Source organism: Bubalus kerabau, chromosome 18 (assembly GCF_029407905.1).
Source record: "Bubalus kerabau isolate K-KA32 ecotype Philippines breed swamp buffalo chromosome 18, PCC_UOA_SB_1v2, whole genome shotgun sequence".
NCBI classification, from domain to species: domain Eukaryota; kingdom Metazoa; phylum Chordata; class Mammalia; order Artiodactyla; family Bovidae; genus Bubalus; species Bubalus kerabau.
This window is the reverse complement of record NC_073641.1, coordinates 16,556,160-16,575,696: the sequence shown is the minus strand read 5'-3', so window position 1 is coordinate 16,575,696 and position 19,537 is coordinate 16,556,160. Positions and strand designations below refer to the sequence as shown.

The window sequence follows — 19,537 nt, the reverse complement described above, 5'->3', positions numbered from 1 at the left end:
GACGACGTACAAATGGCCAATAAGACCATGAAAAAATACACAACATAATTAGTCATTCGAGAAATGCAAATGAAAATCATGAGCTACCACATCACATCTACTGAGATGGCTACAATTCAAAAATAATAGGAAAAAGGAAAATAAATATTGGCAACAATGTGGAGAAACTGAAACTCTTATATTGATCTATTTCTGGTGGGAATATAAAATGATGGAGCTGCTGTGGAAAACAGTTTGGCAACTCAAGAAGCTCAACATACACGACCCAGCATCCCACTCCTAGTTATATACCCAGAGAATCGAAAGCAGGGACTCCCTAACCACATAATTTTCTTTTTTATTTAGTAATACGCTGCTACATATTTGGAGGTTCTGGTGTTTGTAGGTCACTGAACAGACATTGAAATCTGATTTATATTGTATAACTGTAACATAGAAAGAAAAGTATTTATATATTTTCCGTAAGAATATTTCATTGAGTTGTGTATAATTTAAATAAGGTTTGTCCCTAAATGGTTTTGCTCACCTTGATTTTTTTTTCGTGGTTTTCTTGTTTTTGTATAATGTGTACAGTTTATGTCAAGGGCATTAAAAGCCTCCTGAAGCATAATCTTATCAAAGGGATACATTCTTAATAAAATGTACTTAAAAATTCAAAAAAAAAAAAAAAAATAAAGAAATGAAAAAAAAAAAAGATGTGTACACATTAATTTTCACTGCTCATTATTCACAATAGCCAAAAGGTAAAAATAACCCAAGTGTCTATCAATAGATAAATGAATTAAGAAAATGTGGTATATCTAGACAATGAAATATCATTCAGTCATAAGGAGGAATGACGTTATGGTATCTGCGACAACATGAACAAACTTTGAAAACATTAGGCTAAGTGAAATAAGCCAGACACAAAAGGACAAATATATGATTCCACTTACATGAAATATATAGAATGACCAAATTCATAGAAATAGAAAGTAGATTAGAGGTTACCAGAGTCTGGCAGAAGGGAGGAGTGGGGAGGTAGTAGATAGTGCTTGATGTTTATAGAGTTTTTGTTTGGTGTGATGAACAAGCATTGTAACTGAGAGTGCTGGTTGTACAATACTGGGAATGTAATTAGCGCCACTGAATTGTACTCTTAAAAGGAGTTAAAATGGCAAATTATGTTTTATGTATTTTACCACAATTTTTTTGAATGGGGAAAAAAATACCATGGCATAGTATAAAGTCTTACAAATAACCAGATTTCAATTCCCAGTCTTCCTACTTAACAACAGAGTAATCCTCCTGATTTTTGAGGAACAACTATGGCAAAGCATAGATCTAGAACTTGCATCTTTACAAGTCTATGGAAATAAGTACTATAATCTCATTTTACAGACAGGAAACTGAATCACAGGGTGGTTAAGTAACTTGCCCAAAGTCACACAGCTAGTTACTGCCAGCTGTGTAAAAGCTATACCTAGGTGCCAGACCAATGGTTTTGAATATTCCTAAAAGTGTGTGTGCTCAATCATTAAGTCATCTCTGACTTTGTGATCCCATGGACTGTGACCTGCCCGGCTCCTCTGTCCATGGGATTTTCCAGGCAAGAATACTGGAGCGGGTTCCCATTTCCTTCTCCAGGGGATCTTCCTGACCTGGGCATATAACTTACATCTCCTGCTTTGCAGGCAGATTCTTTACCACCTAGCCACCTCTTGGGACTATGAAATCTACCTACCTCACAGGGTTGTTTTAGCAATGAAATGCAATGAATTTAACCAAGCTCTGTCTCTGTCTTAGGTCCTGAGTTTTGAAAACATAAGAGCTACATTATAAACTTCTGAATTCTTAAACCCAGCTAATTCCCCCCAAACTTCACATCCCTATTATTTTTATTCCTACCCAAAAGTATAGGCCTCTGTATTCCTGTAACTTTCCTGAAGTCTCATCCATACATTGCTCTTTCTGTTCCTCTGACTTAACTAATCATCACCCCTGTATCCCCCAATCGTTTTATGACAGCTGCTGAAACATGCAATCCCTTGTGGACCAACTGTGCTCAGAATGCTCCCTCTACCACTTTTTAAAGGGATAGCTGGCTCTTCCCTGAAGATGCCTCTCTACAGCTTACCTCAGTATTATTAGCATGATCCCCACTTCTTATCACTGCTTCTAAGTAGCAGTCCCCTAGGCTCCCCTTTGGGCTTCCCTGGTGGCTCAGGTGATAAAGAATTTGCCTGCAATGTGGGAGACTCAGGTTCGATTCCTAGGTCGGGAAGATTCCCTGGATAAGATAATGGCTACCCAACTCCTGTATTCTTGCCTGGACAATTCCATGGACAGAGGAGCCTGGCAGGCTACATTCCACGGGATCGCAAAGAGCTGGATACAACTGAGCAACTAACACACACTCCTATTCAGCCCTCTGTGGCTGTACAGCACCCCCATCCACTAAAACTGTTGGAACCTGGCTCAGACTAGCTCTTTACTTTAAGCTTTCCTACAAGTCTTAAGTTAAAAGAGGTCGAAGGAGAAGAACTGATATTAGTAGACAGACTGGGAAATCCATTTTAGATTTTGAAGTAAATATAGCATTTATATATAGAGAACTTCCTTAATTTTAATGTAAAAATTCAAATTTAATTGAATAATTAAATAAAATAAAATAAAATTGAATTGAATTAAATAAAAATTTAATTTTAATGTAAAAATTCAAACAAGATTTATTATTAAGTGCATCACACATAGAGAAAACTAGAGAAGAGTATATAAAATGAATACTTACAGTTGAAAGAGAATTAATAAAGTAAATAGCTGCACCTCTCACGTTAGGGAACAGACTGTTACCAGAACCTTGACTAATCCTCTGTGTGCCCTTCCCCCACAGACCACTCGCTGACCCCTCTACCCTCTCCCCAGAACCACTAGCCTCACTCAGGTATGTCTTCTCTGCTTTTCACTGTGGGCTTACTCCTTATGTATGCACTCCTAAACTTAAATCTTAAATAAAGAAATGAAATTAACAAGGATTGAAAGACATAAAGTATAAATAAATATAAGCAAATTTAAAAAACAGAAAAGACGTCATTGTACTCATTTCTTGCATGCAAACACATTCTTCAGGAGTTTTTATTCATATGAAGGATATGTATACTTACATGCCCACTTTTGCTAGTTAGCAAGCTTCAACTGAGCCAGGTTTCAGTTGTTGCTTAGAGGCATGTGACTTGGTTCTCCCAGCATGCTTTTATTCTTAGCCCTTCTCTTGGAGATTCATACCCCAAGTATTCTCTTATTACATGATTTAAAAAATAAAATTTTTTCCCATACAAGAACATCTTTATTCCGTTATAAAATAACTCTGCTATGAACTAGAGTATCAACAACAATCCAGGTTCATTTGCATTTTCTCCAAACAACTTAGAAAACAGTGTAATGCCACTGTGAGAGCTGTTATCAAGGCTTTAGGAATTGTCACATTTATGTAGAGAAATGATATTTGTTTACAGTACGTAAGTACAAATTTAGATTGCATAATTGCACATGCTGAAGTTTACTTTTCCACTCCATTTCATTAATCATAATGGAGCTGTTTAAATCAAGGTTTCACCAGACCAAATTTACCTTTGTAAAGAGTTAATTCAATCAACAGGAAAACCTTTCATAAACAGTTTCCACTGATCACCTCTTCACCTAGTATCTGCAGGGATAAGGAATAAAAGGTTAAGTATCTATATAGTTTTTTCTGGAATAGATTTTCTCCAAGCTCCTAAATCTACTCCACTTGTACATCATAACATCTTTGCTAGTCACCAGATACACAGCCACCTGTCACTGGGTCCATGGCAGGGAATAGAAGTGCGTATTTAGTACAGAGGGATTTCTGAATTTTCTGCAAAACCGAGCCAAATAACAGAGCTAAAGGACTATGTCCAAGGCCCTGAAATCAGGATGCTAAATCACATGGTCCAAAGAAGCAATGATTCACTGCACAAAATGCTATTCTTTAATGCACTTACGGTAGCCACATTTTTTACAGCCTGCTCGGACACTGTCCTTGTTGCAACCTGAAATACAATTAGATAACATTTTAGAAGACATATAGTAAGTAAAAACAAACATTTCATCACATGGAAAAGCTGAGAAAACCACCTGCAATAGAATTTATTTCTTAAAAAAAAACCCAAATCCCCCCTGACCTAGCTTAGAGTACTGCTCAATTATTATAATTATTAGAAATAACTGGAAAAGCTAATTCACTCAAATTATTTCCTTGACAAATACTTAACAGAAGATATTTTTCTCTAACACAACAGAAATGCAGTATGATAGTCAAGAGTTTCAACATTTCAAGGATTCTCTAACACTGCAGAAGAAATTCCAGGGTACTTTGGCCTATCCCTCAAATACAAAGTAATTGACTAGATAGATATGTAAACATTCAGGTTAACAAATGCTTTTCTGCTTACCCTTAAAAGAAAAAGAAATTCTAACTTTCTTAAAGGAACTGGTGAAATTTTAGAAAGATACTTTAATTGCTAGGTATTAGAAGGAACATCTCAAATCAGCGCTCAAATTTTGAAAAGAGAAAGGAAACTAGTCACATACTCAGTCTGAGCAATGTTTGTAAGTATTTACAATATCTCTGTATAATTAGTGGTACCCACAAGTAATGTTGAAAATACAAATGTCAGATGAAGTAACATTTTTATTGTGATAAAATACATATAAAAATTTATAATCTTAACCATTTCAAAGTGTACAATTCAGTGGTGTTAAGTACATTTACAATGTTATGCAACCATCCCCACTATATGACTTCCAAAACTTCATTCTTATCATCTCAAACAGTAACTGTAGCCAGTAAACAATATAGTCCATCCCCCTCCCTCTTTAGCCCCTGGTAATCTCTGTTCTACTTTCTGTCTCTATGCATTTGCCTATTTTAGGTATCTTATATAAGTGGAATCATACAATATCTATCCTTTCACTCTTGGCTTATTGTATCTAGCATTAAGTTTTCATGGTTCATCCATACTGTAGCACAAACCAGAGTAGCATCCCTTTTTATGACTGAATAATATTTCACTGTGTGTATATGTACTTCAAACTGATTTTAACCTCCAGTAAGGGCTCCCATCAATCAATCAAAGGGCCAGTACAGTATTACTCTATTTCCTTAATGAAGGGTGTTTCACTTTCAAATCCTTCAAATGGAGATATCCCAATTTAATAAGCTACATAGTGCAATATAATATACCTAATTTTAAAAGAAAGGTCATTTTCAAACCATTTCTTTAATATTATAAAGTCAAATATTAATTTCCAGCTAAAATACACATTACTGAGTTGTTCTAGCAAAAATACAGTCAGTTCTACTACAATGCTTGATTTTTGAGACATAAATTTGTTCCAGTGCATCTAAGAGGGAACAATTGGAGTGCAACGTGTCCATGAAATAGACTAGGTGAATACAAAAAACTGCATCCAGTTGATTGGAGCCTCAAAATACACATGGGCACATCTCAAAAACATTTCTAGTGACCTCAGTTCACCCCACGTGTGCTGAGAGCAGCATCCATACCTATCCGGTTGTGTATTATCACCTTCCTACCATTGCTTTAGAACTCACAAGCTGCAATTCTTCTGAATTCCACTTCCAGAGCAAACTTCAGGTCTTTTAAAAGGCATAATGCCCTACTTATTTCAGTATTTATGTATCTTTTAGCCAATTAACATGTGCAGATGGGTTCCTATAATTTTTTACGTACCAGTGATGAAGTTTTTGAGTGTGGTGCCCCAACCTCATTCTTCTCCCCTTAAACCTGTGGGTTTTATTGCAGAGTGTAAAAACACATATGCGGCACTGTAGCAGAATTGTGAAATGAAATTGGGTTAATAATAAAATCAGGCTCTCTGTTATGAAATAACTGCATGTTGAAAAAAAGGCTCAGAGAATCCAGGTCAATGTCAAGTTTGTTACCATAGAAACCATAGACACTGAATAACACTGAATAAAACTGTACTAAATGCCCCGTTATCTGTCTTACAGCAAACTCAAGACGTTGAAATGGACAGATTTGAAATCATCTCATCTCAGCACGTATCAGAAATTAACTCATCTTTGATGAAAGACGTTGATAAAACTCATCATTCAAGTATCTCATATTTTTAGAATGAATAAAATATGAAACTTTTTCAGAGCAGTTCATCTTCTTTAATAAGGTTGTAATTTTTACACAAAAGGCAAGTATAATAAGAACTCTAAATAATTTCACATCAGCTATTTCCTCATCAGCCTTTGGTTAAATTAAGTTTTCAAGCTTCATTTGTCTATAATTTTCGTGACTATCTGGCCAACTAAATGCTTCTACCTGGAACCTTGAACCTATCTTCTGGGAACCTATCTTTCTTGAACCTTCTATCTGGAACCTATCTTCCCTTTTCTGCCTAAATTAACAAGTCAATTTCTGCTGTCTGGATCAAGAACTCTGTTGATATACCAGTACTCGAGATCTGTGTCAAACTGAACAGCAGGATTGTAAGGGAGGCCCTGACTCTGATAAGTTTTCCATTTCCCCACTTAGGTTCCCATGCTGTTCTCTGTTCCACTCCTCTTCAAATTTTGAGAATAATAAACCCTGCTTCCCTCAAAATGTTTCAACAATCCAAAAGCCATTAAATAATCATGACCTACAATCCCAAAGCCATCAAATAAAAACTCAGCAATCTGGCTACATAACAAAATCTGAATGGTGAAGACTACCAAAAGCAAACTCAAAATACACATTAAAAAAAAAAAATGGGAAAAGATATTTGCAATTCCTAGTACCAACAAAGGGCAGTTATCCCTACTCTAACCCACCAGATCATTAAGACCAATAGCCACCAGGGAAAAAATGGGCAAAGGAACTGAACAGAATGTTCACTGAAAAGGAAATAAAGACAACTCTGAAACATATGGACAGATTCTCAGCCTTATTCATGATAAATGAAATGTACATTAAAATCTATCCTGGGATTCCATTTTCACTTATCTGAACAGCAGAAATTGATAAGGTTGAAGACAGCGTGGCGGGGAATATACATATGTGTATCGCTGGTACAAGTATAAATCAGTACCCTCTCTATGGAAAGTAAGCAGACAAAATCTATCAGAACCACTGAAGTACATACTCCTTTGATACAGCACATCCATATTTGGGAATTAATCCTCAATTTACCTGCACAAATGCATACAGGTTTATGCCCAAAGTTATTCACTGCAGCATATTTGTAATAGTAAAACAGTGGAAGTAACCTAGTCATCAATTTTGGTATAAAAGAATAAGGATGTTGTTTACTTAATGATATGCAATGATCTCTGAAAGAAAAAAGTAAACTATAGAATAGTGCTTATGGTACATTGCCATTTGTATAAAAGGAAGGAAAACCCCTGCACAGTTATACATAATATACATTTTATATACATTACATCAATAGATACAGACATGTAAAAAATGTCTCTGCAAGGATATATATTGGTTACCTGAAGAAAGCAGTCCTGGCTCCAGGGGGGAAAGGGTGAGAGACATGTCACTACAGACCTTTTATATCTCTAAAATTTAAAACATGTGAATGAGTTGCTTTCTCAAAAACCAAACCAAGAAACCTCCCTCAAACAAACCCAACCCAACAGTAAGAAGGGTTGCTGTCATGCAAGTATTCGTAGACAAAAGGCAATGATTGCACCTGCAAATTCTTCAGAGAAGCTATATTGCAGATTTTCAATAAAATTTCATTAACTGAAGATTTTAGGAGCAAATTGTAGAGGTCTTTATATCTTGCATTATTATATGTTAACAGGTTTCCTCTGAATCTAGAATTCTGCTGAGGTTGAGTGGTAAGGAGTCCTTCTCCTCCCAGGGAACTTACAGGAGCAAAAAAGGCCAGATTCTCCAGATTTGGGCCATGCTACATTTTGTATACAACTTAGTGCCTAGCATGGTGTAGAGTGGCTAGGAGGTTCTCAACAAATTTTTGCTGCTTTGAGGTTATAAACTTAAGAAAATACTTCATCAGTTGGGAATTGGTAATTTCTACAGCTCCCAATTGCCAGCTATGAAACTATTGTCGTTAGCCTATCTGAAACATGATATGCTCTAGAAGAAAAGAAATTAAAGGACAAAAGAAAACAAAACAATGATTGCTGGGTAGGGGGAAATGACAGAGACACAAGGAAACTTCCTGAGGCGATGGAAGTATTCAAAATTTTTATGTACATATGAACTTCAAGGTGTAGAAAAGTTTTCCCGCTACCTACATCAATAATATACATTGCCACTTTTGCCAGGTAACTCTTCACTGGGAATGGTTAATTATTAACATGAATGTAAGAATGTAAATGATAAAAGCAGTTTCAAAAGAAAGCAAACTTCACTAGTGGCTTCCCTGGTGGCTCAGCAGTAAAGAAGCTGCCTGCAGTGCAGGAGACGTGGGTTCAATCCCTGGGATGGGAAGATCCCCTGGAGGAAGAAATGGCAGGCCACTCCAGTATTCTAGCCTGAGAAATCCCACAGACAGAGGAACCTGGGGTCACAAGAGTTGGACAAGATTTAGGGACTAAACCACAACTTCACTGAGTTTCATTGTGTTACAATGTCCTTTCCTTAATAACAATTCTGAGTCCATAATTTCACTAAGTAACAAAGTATACATTTCATTGTGTCACCTACAGAATGGTTACACACACTGCTATGGAAAAGCAGCTGAAGCAGGTGACCATAAAATAGGTGAGGCTGATTATCATTTGTGGAAACTGACCTTGATACTTTATAGTCATACTTTGTAATAATCACTAACAAGACCACCCAAAAAACGCCATGCTGTAGAAGAGGGCAGCAGAGGATGAGATGGTTTGATGGCATCACTGACTCAATGGACATGAATCTGAGCAAACTCCAGGAGACAGTGAAGGACAGGGAAGTCTGGTGTGCTGCAGTCCATGGGGTCGCAAAGAGTCAGACACGATTAAGCGACTGAACAACAACATCTGTATGAGCATTATACCTAAAAATAAAAGAGCATTCTTGTCCTTTTTGATGATCAGAATCGTTGGAGCCCTATTTTTGTGTAATACACTATCTGGATCAATCATCCAAGAAATTACCTTCACATTTTCTGTATTTTCTAATGGCACTTGCATTGTGCTTTCACAGTGCTGTCATGCTTATTATTTCAATTTTTTCCTGGGTTTAAACAGTTTACCTATGTCTTACCATCTAACTTAATGGTACAATTTAAGATGATTACACTTTGAAGTATTATTTTGAATTGAAAGAAGGTTAACATATCTATAACTCTGGTCTAAGTTTAAGGGAACTTCAATAAGGATTTTTTTTTTAATCACTTTTGTCCTCTTTCTTAAGCAGTGCATTACATTTCATTACTTGACCTAAGTTTTATGAGGACCAGGCTGTGACACCGTGTCCCCCACTGTGCCTATACCACAGTGGTGCTCAAAACACTTGCTCAAATAATGAAACCAGCAGTGGCAGCAGGTCAACTCAGGATGCAGCTGTGTGTGGCAAAGGCCACCAGAGCTGACTCAGCTTATCAGGATGCCGAGGCAATCTACTGTGAAGATTGGACTTTCTCCGCTGGCCCCTTACACATTGATATTCTCCAAGCTCCACCCACAGACCTTCCCTTCGCACTCTACACATTCCACCTGGGCAAAGACTTCCATTCCCCTGGCCTATTGTAAGTGTGTGGATGACACCAAATTGTTCTTTGATTCTGTTTTCCTTCCTAAGATACAGATTTTCTCTCTTAGTGTCTATTAGATATTTCCATTCCATGACTACACCTCAACACAAGACCCAACTGAACACATCATCTCGCTAAAAACTGTTCCTTCTCAGGTGTTGCCTGAAATAGCCCCACCCAACTGCCTATTGGTGAAACTCAGGTGTATCTCATTTCCAATCTTACTCACCTACCATGAATCAATCAGTGATTTTACCACCAGAAATATATCTCTAATCTATCTACTTCTCGTCTTTTTTACTGAGGCCATCTGGTGAGGCATCATCATAACTTACCAGAGTTACTCTGAACTGGTGACTCTGCCTCCAAACTAGCTCTCCTCTAATCTACTGTGCAGCCATGATGCACTTTCCAAAACGTGAGTACGTTTAAAAATCCTTAAATCTCTTCCTGTGGTCCTGAGGGAAACATCCAAACTCCTTCTCATGGCTTAAAACATCCTCTATGAATGGGAAATTGCCTTGTAATTATACTAAAACATGGCAAAATGGATAAGCACACAGGGTCCCGAGGAACCGCACTGACCCATCACTTCCTAGCTGTCTCAGCTACTCACTTGACTTCTCTGTCCCTCAGCATTCTGAACTGCAGAATGGAAATTGTAATACCTATCTCACAGTGTGGGTGCCAATGTTAAATAAGAGGAAAATACAATGCTTGAGACAGTGTCTGACACATCTGACATGCAGCAAATGCTTAGTAAATGTTAGCTACTGTTCTGTCTCCAGTTAATTTCTCACTTCTCTCTGTTAGTACTCTGAGTTCCATCCAAAGGGCACATCTTCTCACACATTTCCTCTTCCTTTGCATATCTGGTCTCTCCGGCTATAACTCCCCCTCTCACAATTCTTCAGGTCTCATCCTAAATGCCATAGCCTCTGGAAAGTCCTTCTGAACTCTCCAGTCTCCTATTAGATGCCCTTTCTATGTGCTTCTCAAGGCTGTGTGTGTTCCCTGTCATACCACTGTCTGACTTTCTAGTACTTTCTTTTAACTGCTAAATTGTAAGTCCTGTGCGAAGGGCAACTGTATTCCCGGGGCCTAGTACAGAGCCTAGCATGCAATATGCCTTTAATAAAAATTGTCAGGTCTATGAATAAGTGTATCTTTCATCTTGTACATGACCTCAATGACCCAGATAACCATGATGGTGTGATCACTCACTTAGAGCCAGACATCCTGGAATGCAAAGTCAAGTGGGCCTTATGAAGCATCACTACAAACAAACCTAGTGGAGGTGATGGAATTCCAGTTGAGCTATTTCAAATCCTAAAAAATTATGCTGTTAAAGTGTTGCACTCAATATGCCAGCAAATTTGGAAAATTCAGCAGTGGCCACAGGACTGTAAAAGGTCAGTTTTCATTCCAATCTGCAAAAAAGGCAATGCCAAAGAATGTTCAAACTACCACACAATTGCACTGGTCTCACACGCTAGCAAAGTAATGCTCAAAATTCTCCAAGCCAGGGTTCAATGTGCATGAACTGAGAAATTCCAGATGGTCAAGTTGGATTTAGAAAAGGCAGAGGAACCAGAGATCAAACTGCCAACATCCACTGGATCATCGAAAAAGCAAGAGAGTTCCAGAAAAATATCTACTTCTGCTTTATTGACTACGCTAAAGCCTTTGTGTGGATCACAACAAACTGTGGAAAATTCTTTAAGAGATGGGAATATGAGACCACCTTACTTGCCTCCTGAGAAACCGGTACGCAGGTCAAGAAGCAACACTTAGAAACAGACATGGAACAGACTGGTTCAAAATTGGGAAACAAGTGCGTTAAGGTTGTATATTGTCACCCTGCTTATTTAACTTACGTGCAGAGTACATTATGCAAAATGGTGCTGGATGAAGTGCAAGCTGGAATCAAGACTGCCAGGAGAAATATCAATAATCTCAGATATGCAGATGACACCACCCTTATGGCAGAAAGCAAAGAACTAAATAGCCTCTTGATGACAGTGAAAGAGGAGAGTGAAAAAGCTGGCTTAAAACTCAACATTCAAAAAAAGAAGATCATGGCATCCGGTCCCATCACTTCCTGGCAAATTGATGGGGAAACAATGGAAACAGTGACAGACTTTCTTTTCTTGGGCTCCAAAATCACTGCAAATGGTGACTGCAGCCATGAAGTTAAAAGACACTTGCTCCTTGGAAGAAAAGCTATGACCAGCCTAGACAGCATATTAAAAAGCAGAGACATTACTTTGTCAACAAAGGTCCGTCTAGTCAAAGCTATGGTTTTTCCAGTAATCATGTATGGATGTGAGAGTTGGGCTATAAGGAAAGCTGAGCGCCGAAGAATTGAGGCTTTTGAACTGTGGTGTTGCAGAAGACTCTATAGAGTGTCCCTTGGACTGCAAGGAGATCAAACCAATCAATCCTAAAAGAAATCAATCCTGAGTATTCATTGGAAGGAATGACACTGATGCTGAAACTCCAATACTCTGGGCACCTGATGCGAAGAACTGACTCATTGGAAAAGACCCTGATGCTGGGAAAGATTGAGGGCAGGAGAAGGGGATGACAGAGGATGAGATGGTTGGATGGCATCACCAACTCGATGGACATGAGTTTGAGCAAGTTCCCAGAGTTGGTGATGGACAGAAAGCCTGCATGCTGCAGTCTATGGGGTCGCAAAGAGTCAGACACGACTGAACTGACAACAGTGCCCAGTGTGATCCTCCCAAAACTGCAGTTGGTAGAACAGCACAAGCTTCCCATGCATAACAGCTATGTGCAAAACAGAGTTCAGCAAAGGCTGCCACAGAACAAATGTGATCAAATAATACTGAGGAGGGGAGCTTAAAACAAAGTTAGGGCTTCTGAACCACTGCAATTCTGAGTCTTTTCTAAATACAGTGAATCTCCAAGTTACATGTTTGAGTGGGGGAGGGGTGGTGGTGGTGTATATTTCTCAAAATAGCTCCTGCAAGGAGAACTGGAAGGAACCACAGGTATAAATCAACACATCTCCCTGTTTTTTGTTTTTTGTTTTTTTTTTTAACAGTTGCAGAAACAGGCCCAGAAGGGCAAAAAGACGGGTTCAGGACCACACAGCTACTACAGGTAAGAGGAAGAGAAAGTGGAACCCCAGAGGCTCATTTCAGCCCTGACACTTCCAGTGCAAACAATGCCTTCGGCTACTTGGGTCCGCCAAGTGTTGCCACCTCAAATTTTATTTTCAAACCATACTAAAGTTGAGGTTAGTTTTTCTGGGCCAAATGCCTCCTAGGCCAACAGACAGGAGTCTGTCTCAAACACCCCTCCCCCACTCCGCCCTATATATACTTTCGCTGTAAGTCCATTTTGGGCAGTGGGAGCTGGGCTGCTGCGGGGGAGATCGTTTCTTTCTTCTTTTCTTTCCCTTAGAGTTTATTTTTGGACTGTAAAATTTTTCTTGTAAACCTAACGAACCTGATCATTTTAACGCCTCCACCCTTGGGCGCTACTCCTTAACCCAGAGCACACTAACCTACCCTACTTACTCCCTCCCTCGCCCAAACCCCTGCGGTTGGTCTTTACCTGGAATTGCCATGGCGTTGGTAAGAGGGGTCGCAGAACCCCTAGGCTTCTGAGGGTTCGCTCGCTTCCCGCTGGCCGCGAGGACAACACCCAACGAGGGGGCCGTCTTTCTCCCACCCCCGCCGCGGCACCCGGGTTTGACAGTAACGGAAGGCCCTAAAAGCCCCTGGAGATTGCGGAACCAAGTGGCTGCTGATGCCGTTTCCGGGGGAATCGTTTTGTACACCACACACGGCGCGAACCATTACTGCCAGCTTCGAGGGGGTGAATGAGACGGGCACACGCGTGTAGTGAAGTAAACAACACCAAGACTTACGAACTGTTGTTTTAAAAATTGGAATACAAGTTAACTTAATCTATAGGAGTTTAATAGTCTCTTCTCAATTCCCTGGACGCCATTGGAATCCCCCTTTTCAGGATTAGCGGTGCTCGGGTCCGGGAGGAACATGGCGGCGTCCGTGAGGACCTAGGCTTGGGAAGAGCTAGTTGTTTGGTGTGGTGCTACTGTCTTGCGGGATATTGACAGGCTGGAGCTTTCCGCGACTTCCCAATTTAAGGAAGAGTGTACCGATAGGTGGCCAGCTCTAGTTACCGGCGGTTTGCTCTCATCCCCATTAGGAGCGGATTCCTGAGTACTGACCGGAATGAGCAACATTTACATCCAGGAGCCTCCCACGAACGGGAAGGTGAGTCTCACCTAGGGTACCTGGGCTCCCCAAAGCGATACCTCATTGATTAAAGGAATTCTGGGGTTGTAGGGTTGGAAGAGATTACAAAAACTTTACCTCTGTCTCTGAGCAGGATTGCATTGAAAGCCATATGCTGACACTTCTCAGCACATAATTGAAAAAGTCCTCAAGTGGGACCAACAGTATTTCTCCATCTACCAACCTCCTGGCCCTACTGTTTTTTGTTTTACTTCAGCCTAACTCTGCATGCGTTTTCTAGGGTCGTAGGTAAAAAGCCAAGTATGTTTTAAAAATTGACATTCTTTTGCTAAACTTGGAGATCGCTATTTCTCCATTTGTTCTACAGTTCCTTATTAATTGAATGCCTACTAGGCACCAGGTGCGGGGAATACAAAGATGGGTGGATAAAACCTGTTGCTGCCCTAGAAGAGCTAACGGTTTTAGTTCTAGAGACAGGCAGGTAAAGAAAAACCTAATGATATGGATGGTATGTTTGGGAGGCGTTCTAATGGACAGAGGAGCATTTGCTATGATATTACTGAGAAGTTAGCAACTGGGAAAGTAGAGAAAGTCTTCGTGGACGAAGTATCTTTTGATCTGGGCTTTGTCAGCGAAATTGGGGAGTGGAAAGAAAAGCCAGCATTGTCCCTATTATCACAGCTTAAGTTGAGTGAAATACACATTGATGAAATAGTCATGCAAATTAGTGTATGCAAACTGTGTTAAACATTGTCCTTCTGAACAGAATTGGACTGAGAAAGAATATCAGGCATAGCCCAAGTTTTCCTTCAAAACCAGTTTGGGACTTTTTATAGAATAAAACGAATTGAAGCTTCAAAATTCTGTACCATAGACAGCTTGGCAAGAATTTTGGCGTGGAGAACTCAGACCAGTGCTATGTGACAACCTAGAGGGGTGGGATGTGGTGGAAGGTAGGAGGTTCAAGAGGGAGGGCACACCTGTATACCCATGATTGATTCATGTTGATGTATGGCAGAAGCCAACACAATATTGTAAGGCAGTTATCCTCCAATTAAAAATTAAAAGAAAATAATTTTGCCCTGGAAAGAATTGAAAGCAGATGTAGTAAGTTTGCTCAATGAATGTTTGTTTAGTGGTACATACTAAAAGGATTCAGAGATATTCCAAATAAATGGGACAAAATTTCTCTCTACAAAGAGTAGTATCAACTTAGAAAGTACCCCTTGACAGAAATTTCCTTATCTACTGAAAATGAAATTTCCATGTATTATGATGATTTAATCTACATTTTATATTAACCCATATGTTTTATTCTTAAGAAACGTTATCACAGTATTGTCTTACTTGTAAGCGTTAAGAAAAAGAGCCACTGATACATGACAGAGTTCAGTTCAGTTCAGTTCAGTCGCTCAGTCATGTCTGACTCTTTGCGACCCCATGAATCGAAGCATGCCAGTCCTCCCTGTCCATCACCAACTCCCGGAGTTCATTCAGACTCACGTCCATTGAGTCAGTGATGCCATCCAGCCATCTCATCCTCTGTCATCCCCTTCTCCTCCTGCCCCCAATCCCTCCCAGCATCAGAGTCTTTTCCAATGAGTCAACTCTTCGCATGAGGTAGCCAAAGTACTGGAGTTTCAGCTTTAGCATCAGTCCTTCCAAAGAAATCCCAGGGCTGATCTCCTTCAGAATGGACTGGTTGGATCTCCTTGCAGTCCAAGGGACTCTCAAGAGTCTTCTCCAACACCACAGTTCAAAAGCATCAATTCTTCGACACTCAGCTTTCTTCACAGTCCAACTCTCACATCCATACATGATCACTGGAAAAACCATAGCCTTGACTAGAGGGACCTTTGTTGGCAAAGTAATGTCTCTGCTTTTTAATATGCTATCTAGGTTGGTCATAACTTTCCTTCCAAGGAGTAAGCGTCTTTTAATTTCATGGCTGCAATCACCATCTGCAGTGATTTTGGAGCCCAAAAAAATAAAGTCTGACGCTGTTTCCACTCTTTCCCCATCTATTTCCCATGAAGTGATGACACATGACAGAGTAGTTAAGGCCAAATGGAATGCATGGCCGAAGGAGGAGCAATGTACCTTCTTTTTTAATTCAGTAGCTTACCAATGAAAAGATTAAGAAAACCTGGTTAGAAAGGTGACCCAACCATAATGTGATTTTACCGTATAAACTTACTTTTATAAGTTTACTGTTGTCAAAAATTTTTATAAAAATAATAATTACAACAATTATAGTGATCATATTTTGAGCATTTACTCTATCAGATACTGTTCTAAGCAGTCTGTGTATAATAATTCATTTTGTCCTCACAACAAACCTATGAAGATATTACTATCCCTATTTTTATTTTTTATTGAAGTATGGTATATGTGATATACATTATTAGTTTCATGTGTGCAACATGATTTAACATTTGAAACATTACAAAATGGTCAGTCACCACAATAAGTCTAGTTATCACTTGTCAGCATACAAAGTTAATGCTATTTTATTGACTGTATTCTCTGTGCTGTACTTTTCATCCCCGTGACTTACTTATTATGCAACTGGGTGTTTGTACCTCTTGATTCCCTTCACCTATTCTACCCCTCACCTCCCACCCATTTTCACTGTTTCTTACCTCTGGCAACCACCAGACTATTTTCTGTACCTAAGAGTCTGGATTTTATTTGTTTCTGTTTCAGAGTCCACATGCAAATGGAATCGTGGTATTTATCTTTCTATGTCAGACTGAGTTCTTTTAGCATAATACTCTTAAAGCTCCATCCATGTTGTAGCACATGAATATTACTTTCTTTTTTATGGCTGAGTAGTATTCTGGTGTGTGTCTTCTTTATACTTAGTCATCAGTGGACACTTAAGTTTCCATATGTTCAGTTCAGTCACTCAGTCATGTCAGACTCTTTGCGACCCCATGGACTGCAGCATGCCAGGCTTCCCTGTCCATCACCAACTCCAGGAACTTGCTCAAACTCATGTCCATCAAGTTGGTGATGCCATCCAACCATCTCATCCTCTGTTATCCCCTTCTCCCGCCTTCAGTCTTTTCCCAGCATCAGGGTCTTTTCCATTGAGTCAGTTCTTCACATCAGGTGGCCAAAGTATTGGAGCTTCAGCTTCAGCATCAGTCCTTCAAATGAATATTCAGGACTGATTTCCTTTAGGACTGACTGCTTTGATCTCCTTGCAGTCCAAGGGACTCTCAAAAGTCTTCTCCAACACCACAGTTCGAAAACATCAATTCTTTGGCGCTCAGCTTTGTTTATATTCCAACTCTCACATCCGTATGTGACTACTGGCAGAACCATAGCTTTGACTAGACAAACCTTTGTTGGCAAAGTAATGTCTCTGCTTTTTAATATGCTGTCTAGGTTGATCATAGCTTTTCTTCCAAGGAGCAAGTGTCTTTTAATTTCATGGCTGCAGTCACCATCTGCAGTGATTTTGGAGCCCAAGAAAACCGTCTGTCACTATTTCCATTGTTTCCCCATCAATTTGCCAGAAGGTGATGGGACCAGATGCCATGATCTTCTTTTTTTGAATGTTGAGTTTTAAGCCAGCGTTTTCACTCTCCTCTTTCACTATCATCAAGAGGTTCTTTAGTTCTTCACTTTCTGCCATAAGGGTGGTGTCATCTGCATATCTGAGGTCATTGATACTTCTCCTGGCAGTCTTGATGTGTGTGATCCACGCAGTCAAAGGCTTTAGCATAATCAATGAAGCAGAAGTAGGTGTTTTTCTGGAACTCTCTTGCTTTTTCGATGATCCAGTGGATGTTGGCAATTCGATATCTAGTTCCTGTGCCTTTTCTAAATCTAGCTTGACCATCTGGAAATTCTTGATTCACTCACTGTTGAAGTCTGGCTTGGAGAATTTTGAGCATCACTTTGCAAATTCATTTGCTAGCTTTTGTAAATAATGCTGCAGTGAACGAAGGGGTGCATATATCTTTTCTAGTTAGTGTCTTCTTTTTCTTTGGATAAATATTCAACAGTAGAATTGCTGGTTAGTATGTAGTTCATTTTTAATTTTTTGAGTCACCTCCACAGTGTTTTCCATAGTGGCTATGCCAATTTATATTCCTACCAACAGTTCACAGATGTTCCCTTCTTCCGTATCTTTGCTAATGCTTGTTATTTCTTATCTTTTTAATAATAACCATTCTGTTGGGTGTGAGGTGATACCTCACTGTGGTTTTGATTTGCATTTACCTTATGATTAGGGATTTTGAGCATCTTTTCATGTGCCTGTTGCTCATCTGTATGTCTTCTTTGGAAAAAATGTGTATTCAGATCCTTATATGTGGTTTTTAAACAGTTTTTTTGTTACATATGTTAATAAGTTCTCTTTATATTTTGGAGATTAACCCTTTATCAGATATATAATGTGCAAATATCTTCTCCCAATTCAGTAGGTTATGTTTTCATTTTGTTGATGGTTTCCTTTGCTGTGCAGAAGCTTGTTTGTTCATATTGTCCCATTTCATTATTTTTACCTTTTTTGCCCTTGGATTTGAAATCTGATCAAAAAAAAAAAAAAAAGCAACTTGCTAAGACCACTACCAAAGGCTCTTCAGTTCAGTTCAGTCGCTCAGTCGTGTCTGACTCTTTGCGACCCCATGAATCGCAGCACACCAGGCCTCCCTGTCCATCACCAACTCCCAGAGTTCACTCAAACTCACATCCATCGAGTCATTGATGCCATCCAGCCATCTCATCCTCTGTCATCCCCTTCTCCTCCTGCCCCCAATCCCTCCCAGCATCAGAGTCTTTTCCAATGAGTCAGCTCTTTGCATGAGGTGGCCAAAGTACTGGAGTTTCAGCTTTAGCATCATTCCTTCCAAAGAACACCCAGGACTGATCTCCTTCAGAATGGACTGGTTGGATCTCCTTGCAGTCCAAGGGACTCTCAAGAGTCTTCTCCAACACCAGAGTTCAAAAGCATCAATTCTTCGGCGCTCAGCTTTCTTCACATTCCAACTCTCACATCCATACATGACCACTGGAAAAACCATAGCCTTGACTAGAGGGACCTTTGTTGGCAAAGTAATGTCTCTGCTTTTTAATATGCTATCTAGGTTGGTCATAACTTTTCTTCCAAGGAGTAAGCATCTTACTGCATCTCTTTTATTCTGGAATGTTTATGGTTTCAGATTTTGCATTCAAGTCTTGAGTCCATTTTGAGTTTATTTTTATATATAGTATATAATAGTGGTCCAGTTTCACTCTTTTACTTGCAGCTGTTCAGTTTTCCCAGGATAGATTTTTGAAGAGAGTATCCTATCCGCATTATGCATTTTTGCCTCCATGGTAAACTAATTAACCATGAAAGTGTAGTCTTATTTCTGAGCTTTCTGTTCTGTTCCATTGATCTATGCCTCTGTTTTGTATACCAATACCATTCTGTTTTGATTGCTGTAGTTTTGTAGTATAATTTGAAATCAGGGAGCATGATACCTCTGGGTTTGTTATTCTTTCTCAAGGCTTCTTTGTCCATTTGGGGTCTTTGGTGGTTCCATACAAATTTTAGG

At 39.4% G+C, this 19,537-nt stretch overlaps 2 protein-coding genes across 9 annotated transcripts in view; one reads left to right on the top strand and one right to left on the bottom strand.

The window, feature by feature from the left end:
- Positions 1-13,546, bottom strand: part of SREK1IP1 (SREK1 interacting protein 1) — a 41,852-nt gene extending 28,306 nt beyond the window's left edge. Inside the window, exons 1-2 of the mRNA XM_055554549.1 lie at positions 13,318-13,546; positions 4,005-4,052 (exon numbers count right to left, since the gene is read on the bottom strand). Coding sequence (XP_055410524.1) covers positions 4,005-4,052; positions 13,318-13,330 — 61 coding nt within the window. The 5' untranslated portion in view covers positions 13,331-13,546. The remainder of the gene's footprint in view (positions 1-4,004; positions 4,053-13,317) is intronic.
- Positions 10,012-19,537, top strand: part of CWC27 (CWC27 spliceosome associated cyclophilin) — a 250,306-nt gene continuing 240,780 nt past the window's right edge. For 3 of the 8 annotated variants that reach the window (XM_055554542.1, XM_055554543.1, XM_055554544.1), the window contains exon 1: positions 13,629-14,003. In XM_055554542.1, coding sequence (XP_055410517.1) covers positions 13,962-14,003 — 42 coding nt within the window. In that variant the 5' untranslated portion in view covers positions 13,629-13,961. The other 5 variants (XM_055554545.1, XM_055554546.1, XM_055554539.1 and 2 more) reach the window with 4 other exon arrangements.